This window comes from Aphanomyces invadans (genome assembly GCF_000520115.1).
Source record: "Aphanomyces invadans strain NJM9701 unplaced genomic scaffold supercont1.20, whole genome shotgun sequence".
In the NCBI taxonomy this organism is placed as follows: Eukaryota; Oomycota; class Saprolegniomycetes; order Saprolegniales; family Verrucalvaceae; genus Aphanomyces; species Aphanomyces invadans.
The window spans coordinates 424,183-431,566 of NW_008580165.1; the positions used below are offsets into that span (position 1 = coordinate 424,183).

Genomic DNA, 7,384 nt, shown 5'->3' on the forward strand with positions numbered 1-7,384 from the left:
GCACATTCAAACCGTCGCTGCGGTATATCCTGCCACCGCGACGACGATGGAGGTCGAGGAAGAGAGCGCGGAGGGCGTGGTCCCGCAGATGGACGAACGAAAACTCGATCCCAAGTTTGAAGCGGAGCAGGCGCTGCTGACGGCGCTGAAAAAGCCGCGTGACTTTCACAAGAAAGACGCGAAAAGCGGCGCGATCAAATTGCTCAACATTGCGGCGTCGGACATGGTGTCGTATCGCCAGCGCCACGTCGCGGCGACAGAAGGGACGGCAGACTTTGCCGCGGTCACCGAAGTACGCGAGCTGCACCACCAAAAGCTCTCGACGCAGCCAACGACCACAGCGCACCACGATCAAGGCGACCCGACAGGAAAAGTCGACAAGATTGCTGCCAACGCGATGCGCCGGCGGGACCGCCACACTGCTGCGCAGGCCCAGTACCAAGCCCGCCTCAAAGCGATCAGTGAGCAGCTCGAGACGGACATCTTGCGCATTAGCGATGCCATCAAAGAAGAGCTGGCCACCGTCGCCGCTGCGAACGACAACCACTTTGCTCTCCTCACGAACGAGCCTTGGCTCATCCACGCGTCGCACGCCATGGTGGTCGAGCAGTGGGCGCACTTGGAAGGGCTGTGGAGTGGACGCACTCGAACGATTCGGCAATTTGGTGATGGCCTCGAAGCCATTGAGCAGACGCGATCGGCCCTGGCCGGCGTAGAACTCCAGCTGCTCACAGAGACTTGCGTCGCCGCGGCGTACGTGCTCCCGCCCGAAGTCGAGCGCGCGATCGAAGTCGAAGCGCATGAGCTGAACGTGGTGCTGATCTCGAATCGACGGAGCCACTGCCACCTGGTCAGCCGCATGCTGAAGGAAGACGCGCAAAAGTTCGTTCATGTCCGAATCATGTGGGAAAAGTGTGAGCGGCACTGGCGCGTGCTCAACCACGATCACGCGATCCAACATTTCAAAATCACGCTCGAGTCTCCGCTGTACACGCATCCGCCCCGCCTGCATGAGATTCTCGCCAACTTGCGCGCCGACCAACTGTCGGTGCACACGAACGAGCGGCTCGCACTGCTCGGTCAACTCGACGGCCTCGTTGGTGGGGGATTGTCGACGCAAAGAGTCCATCGGATCGTGTTGGCTCTGGCAGACTTGTACAAGAAGGAGGAAGAGCGCAATGCAGAGTACTTTAACCAGCTCTTTACGTGCCAGCGCGACATTGTAGCCGAAGCGGCGGCGCTACGAGAGCAGCTTCGTGCAACGTGCCATCGCGTAGGGGCCAAGGCCAAGGAAGGAGACCTGGCAACCATCGCAACGCAGCTCACTGCGCTCTTGGCCGACAAAAGTTTGGACGAATTCTTTCGACTGTCGGGTGGGCTGCGGGCCGAATTGGCAGCGATCGAGGACCGCCTGGCGTCACCCGATATGATTTACCAGGAGAACGTGGCGGCCCTCATGCCGCGGGTGGCCATGCTCGTCGCCGCCTTGCCCCTCGAGTCGATTCTTGATGCCCAAGGCAAGTCCTCCGAGCGAAAAGCCATCCAAGCAACACTCGAGCGTCTGCGGAAGGCCCCAAAGAACGAAATCGTCCCGCTGTTGCCGATTCTCTTGGCGCAAACGACCACGCTGGCAGGGATCCAAGGCATCGACGACACGCTGCGGCATGACCTGGACGACATCGCCGGGAAACTCGACAGTCTCATTCAAGACAACGACGCGCAGGCGAGTGCAGCCGCCGCCGTCAAGAGCAAAGGCATCGGGCTGGACGCGTTCCAGATTGCCGACATGCAAGGCATCCGCAAGGCGCAGCGGCGGCTTGGAACTCTCGTGTACACGACGGACCTTCCGCCGCCGTTCCAGTCGCTTTTGCATGCGACTTTGAGTGCTCTGGAGGTCCAAACCCATGCGAACGCGGTCGTGGACGGCATCGTGTCGCACGAGTGCAATGGATTGCTTGGTCTCCGCGAGCGCGAGATGGATGCGCTGGTCGCGACGGTCGGCGCCGGGCTCGAAGCACACACGACCATCCTCCACGTCACGTGCGATCGCGTTGCTCGGTTCTTTTACCAGTTGGTCGCGTGCACCGAGACGTACGAGGACCGGACGCGCGTCGTCAATTTGACCGTGATGGACCTCCTCGACACACTCAAGGACACGCATGACAGCCATGTCGCAGCGTGCGAGGCCGAGTTCTCGACGACAAGATCGGCGCTGCGCCACGCGCCCGACGAGGCAGCACTCGAACGAGAATTTCGGCAGTGCTTGGACCTCCTCGAACGCCTCGAGGACGAATACCGAAAGTACAACAAAAAGGTGTCGCTCGCGTCCACCAACCACCCGATCGCGATCGCCCGGCAAAACCACGCGTTTCGAAACGACTTGTGCGCATTCTTTGGACTCCAGCCGCCGGCCGGCGGCGTCCCCGCTGCATTGGACGACTTGCTGAGTGCTGAGGTCATTGAGAACGCCATCGACTCACCGCCGCAACCGCCATCGTCGCCGCCGTCGACGTCGTCCCTCCATCATCACGAGTCCCACGCCTCAACGCATGATCACACGACGTTGAAAGCGTCACCGTCCACAGCGTCGGTGCCACCGCCGGCACAGGACGCTCCTCATGCGTCCGCTGCCGCGCTGGATCACTCGTCATCCCGACCGGATGCAGTAGTAGATGAAAACCCCGTCGAAGTCGCAGCATATTGCAGTCAAAACGGGTGTCGGTACGTTGAGTGCGAATCCGTGAACGACATCCTTGGCCGAATTCTGTTGAAAAAGATCTTGCTACCGGGCGAAGACCCCAGCGATGACGATAACCCACCTCCGGAAGCGACGGCTCCACCTGTCGACGCGTCCCCGCCTCCCGCCGATCCGACGTCCTTCCCACCATCGACCAAACCACCGGCGAAAGGCACCCCCCGCAGTGCGTCTGCCGCAGTGCTGGTGGATGTACCGCCACCCGAAGCTAGCCCTGCCCCGGTCGTCGATCCCGTCATCGAGACTCCGTCCGACCCTCCCAACATCCAAATTCCCCTTGACTCTGTCATCGCTGTGCTGGACGTGCCCCAGTCCACACTCCTTTCCATGCTTCTTCGGCTGCGCGACGCCACCATGTCACTGTTCGAGACCAGGAGTGGCGCGCACTTGGACGAGGCAAATGCGGAAGCTCACACGCGTGTGGAAGCGTACACGTTCCTGTTGGAAGAATGCCTGCGCATGCACTGGCCGCGAAAGGGTCGCACCGATGTACAGATATACCAGCCGCGCGCTGGCGAACTCGTGAGCCACCGACAGCGCCATGGCCGACACATCAAGAACGTGCTCAAGAAGCTTGCGGCGCAAGAAGCCGAGTTTGTCAAGCTGCATGACGACGCCCTCGCGTGTTTGCGGGCCCAAGAGAATGCCCAGCTTGGGCTGCAGTCGCAACTTCTCATGCAAACAAGTTTAGCGGCGTTGCAAGGGCTCGAGAGTCGGTCGAAGAAGGTTCACATCGAATTCAAAGCTGCGTGGAGCGACCTCTTGCGCGTTCAAATGGCGGTGTACCTGACGGACGAGCCGACAGCGCTAATTGCCACGTGCCGAGAGCTTGTGACGACGTGCACGCATCAAATATTTCCCGACTTGGTCAGTTGCGATGTCATTTCGGGATGCGATTACCATCCAGACGAGGTTAAGCTCGTCCATGCAATTGTGTCCGAGGCAGAGATGACGATCCACACGGCGGTCGCGGGGCGTAAGGCCGTGATGGATGCGCTCGAGAGCCAGGAAAGTCGCGTTGGGGCGCTCTTGGTACATGACATCATGATTGCTCGTGTGTACGGCGTCAGCTGGACATGTATCGCTCTAGGCGACGTTCAAGTCGAGGCACCAAACCTGCCTGCAGACGTTGTCGATGAAGGAAGGCCTCGGACAGAAGTACGGGCTGCCGCGGCGGAATGCCCAGGAGCGGCTGCGAAGCGAAATGACCCGGTCGGACAACATGGCGAGCACAATCAGCGACCTCTTGGACATGCTCAAGCAAGCAGCCACGACGACCGCTGCGCCGCCAGGTGAAAACGATATTCCCTACTCACTCCCGTTTGCCTTTTATGCTGCATGCTGATCTGGGTTGGTGTGCCACCCGTAGGACCGAAAGGACCGAGCAATCTCGCCCGCCACGTTCGCAAGCTCTTGCTCGAGCTCCGCCATGTCATGTACATTCGGGGGCTGTATCTCGGTGTCCTCGTAAACAAGATGCAGCTTCAGCCAAAGCCCGTCAAAGACGACCTTGAAGCATCGACCAAGTATGACGCAGATGCGCCTCTCGACCATGATTTCGCCTCCGTGACGTCTTTCCTTGACACGACCAAGCAATTTGAAGCGCAGTGCGTCGCCGACTCGCGCGCGTTGTTTGCTGCGGAAGGCAAGCCTATGGACGACAACAACATCCCGGACACGTTGCAAGCGTATTTGCGCGAGCAGCGCGAAAAGTCGGTCGGGTATGTTGAGCATCAAGTGGCGATGTACCACGACCAAGTCAAAGCATTTGAAGTGGCTCTGGCGATCGCGCCCCGTCTGGCAATGGAGGACATCGTTCGCCGCGCCAAGGCGACTGTCCAACGCCTCGTGGATGCAATCGAGGTGGCGTTCGAAACCCAATTTCAAGAGTGGGAAGCCGTCAAAGAAAAGCACAAGAGCCAGTTGACACCCGATCTGTGCAGCCCCAACCAAGTTGCTGTCGTCGAGAGCTTGTGTGCCAAGGAAGCGGCGCGCACGGCTGCGGTCCAGGACGCCATTCGACACGTGCGATGGCAGGTGCTCGTGCAGCACGTGATCTGCGCCAGGGGATTTCACAAACGCCTGACTGCCATGTTCCACGCCATGATGTCGATCCTCGACTCGTGCACGATGGCCCGTGACATTCAGAGTCCACCCGCGACCTCAACGCACACGACGGGCACGGACGATGCCGACGGACCGAACAAAGGAGCCAGCGACGTTTTCCACAAACCCAAGTCGCTCAAGCGGCTGCGCAAAGCACTGCGAAAGATCGAGCAAGGCGATCCGTTGGCGGTCGAGCTATCTGACGACGAGAAAGATGCACTTGATGATGCCAAGGAATTGCAGCGATTCCCCAAGCGAGCATGGCCAGGGCTGCCCATCGTCCCGGTGTTCGACATTGCACCAGCGATCAAGGACGACACAAAGATATCCCCAGCTGACGTCGTCCCGCCACCCGAGCCGGCCGACACGGCGGCGTGTGTGGCTTATCTCACAGATGCCCACCGCGCGGCCGTGAAAGCCCGCAATGAAACGCATGCAGCGTACTGCGAGTGGTTTGATGCGTCGATGGCAGCGCTGGGAACCAAGTACACCACGCTGCTGCACGACGAGGAGCTGTGGTTCCTAAACTGGGGCAAGCTCATCCAGTCCATGCGGCACGACGCGTAACATGCCACACAATGCAATACGACTTGTTGGGACGCTTACGAGATTGCGCAGAACGTTTACTCGGTGGGGACGGCCTCGAGGAGGACGGCAGACTCGTTTGTTCGGCACCACGGGAGCGTGAATGGGGAGTTGTACCCCATGTACTCCCACGCAGGAAGCCCTTGATCGTTGCGCTTGATTTTGTACTTGCCCTGGAGCTCCAGCACGCCAATGATTTCGGCGGCCACGGTCGCAGCGACCTCCTTCGTGAGTTCTCCAGTGAACGTCTTGACTGCGAGCACGCGGGACGCGACCTTGGTGATGTGGACCTTCGAGTCGAGTGGAATCGGAGGCTCTTGGCCTTCTTTGGCAAACTTGGACGGCAAAATAAAGCTCATTGTTTCGTCTACGTTGCTGTGGGACAGGAGGACAGGAGCTGTCATCGCAATTGGCTCGCCTCCACCCGCTTTGTTGTTTTCAATCGAAGCCATGATGACTGGGGCTGTCATTGCCATGGCTTCGCCAGGGCCACTTTCCCCGGACCGCGGCTTGTTTTCAGGGGCGGTAAACACGCCAATATACCGCGCGAGGGAGCCGAAGGCGACCCGCGTGAATTCTCGCGTCGTCGTCGCGTCCGGGACATCCGTCGACGACACCGACGCTGTGTAGATGGGGTCGTAGCGGCGGATCTCAATGTCCTTGTTCGGCCCGATGCGCCCGAGGCTCTCAAAATGAGGTGTTTCCTCGCTGATCTTACCAAACACGGCCCCCATGCTGCGCTGCTTCTTGGATTTTGACGACAAGATCGCATGCCAACGAAGGTCAACGAACTCATATGACGTAGGTCATTTAGGGGCGAAAAGCACATATTGCAGTCAATATGTATTTGTCTTCTATTATTCATACTCAAATTTAATTATAAAGTGCATCGATAATGTAAATATGACTGCAGACAACTGCGATCGTTCAGTCTTCAGCTGCCTTTCCACGGCTGCCAATGTTCGAACCGCAATGACTTAGATGGTGAGCACGCCTTCGCTCGACGCTTAGCTGTCATCACCTTGACGAAGTGCGGTGCTATTCAGCAAGGTAAGTAGAGCCAACTGCGTGTGTTAGTATGAACCGGAGGGAAAATAAGACATGTGACTGCTCAAGCTTGGTTCCATGACAAGTCCAAGGATGAGCACAATGTTTGCGAGGAGTTGCGACGCTTTCCGCCACTCTCTTTGGATGCAACCTCTGTCGATAACTGGTACTAGTGCACCAAACAAACCCAAGTCGAACTGCGCAGGGACACGTGGGGTGATGTGGCCTGCTTCGGTCAACTCTTGGAGCGACTCCAACACGTGCTGCGTTGGCTTGAGCATGCCTAGAACAAGACTGACAAATGCTTGAGAGCCGTGAAGCACACCACGCGACCGGTGCAAGTTTCGGGTGGACCGCCCGCCGTCACATACATGCCGTGTTCCGCCAGCACCCGGAAATTTTCTCGCATCGATCGACTTCCCACGTACTCCATGTGAACGTCCGCTTGGCCTTGGCTTTGCTGGACAAAGTCCTCCGAAAGACAGTCCACCACGACATCGGCACCCAGTTCTTCCGCAACTCCCACATTCGCCGCGATACACACAGCAGTGACGTGGGCCCCGAGGGCCGTGGCGATCTGAATGGCATACGACCCAACACCCCCCGACGCGAAGTTTATTACGGTCTTTGATCCCTTTGTGACCCGTCGTCGTTTTCCTACGTGGCGTAATGACAAGTCATCTTCCTGTTTGATACGTCGTAAATCTTAAGATCCCTCCGCACCATGAAGATATCTGGCGAGCTCAACAATGAATCGTTTGTGGGTGACCTGCCTACCAGGAGGAGCCTCAGGAGCAAGACGGCAAGAGCGAACGCATTCGTCGCTTTCGTTCGAAACAAGGCGCTCCCGGTGCCAAGAACAGCCCTCCACTCGGCCACCCAACAACTTGG

General features: G+C 58.6%; 2 protein-coding genes across 2 annotated transcripts; one reads left to right on the top strand and one right to left on the bottom strand.

Annotated features, from left to right (window-relative positions):
* The first annotated feature begins 12 nt into the window (after window positions 1-12).
* Window positions 13-6,196, top strand: H310_09237 (hypothetical protein). Its single transcript, XM_008875259.1, has 3 exons — window positions 13-3,787; window positions 3,846-4,047; window positions 4,125-6,196. The coding sequence occupies exons 1-3, from the start codon at window positions 47-49 to the stop codon at window positions 5,426-5,428; spliced, it is 5,247 nt and encodes a 1,748-aa protein (XP_008873481.1). The 5' UTR covers window positions 13-46; the 3' UTR covers window positions 5,429-6,196.
* On the bottom strand, window positions 5,403-6,205 carry H310_09238 (hypothetical protein). The gene has a single exon (XM_008875260.1). It carries the CDS (start codon window positions 6,178-6,180, stop codon window positions 5,485-5,487), a length of 696 nt encoding a protein of 231 aa, XP_008873482.1. The 5' UTR covers window positions 6,181-6,205; the 3' UTR covers window positions 5,403-5,484.
* Between the last annotated feature and the right edge of the window lie 1,179 nt (window positions 6,206-7,384).

Excerpts from the sequence above, each read along its gene's own strand:
- H310_09238 (XM_008875260.1), bottom strand. The coding sequence starts at position 6,180 with ATGGGGGCCGTGTTTGGTAAGATCAGCGAGGAAACACCTCATTTTGAG.
- H310_09237 (XM_008875259.1), top strand. The coding sequence starts at position 47 with ATGGAGGTCGAGGAAGAGAGCGCGGAGGGCGTGGTCCCGCAGATGGAC. Across the intron at positions 3,788-3,845 it reads GTCGCGTTGGGGCGCTCTTG|GCGACGTTCAAGTCGAGGCA; the intron begins GTACATGACATC and ends GTATCGCTCTAG. Across the intron at positions 4,048-4,124 it reads GACGACCGCTGCGCCGCCAG|GACCGAAAGGACCGAGCAAT; the intron begins GTGAAAACGATA and ends TGCCACCCGTAG.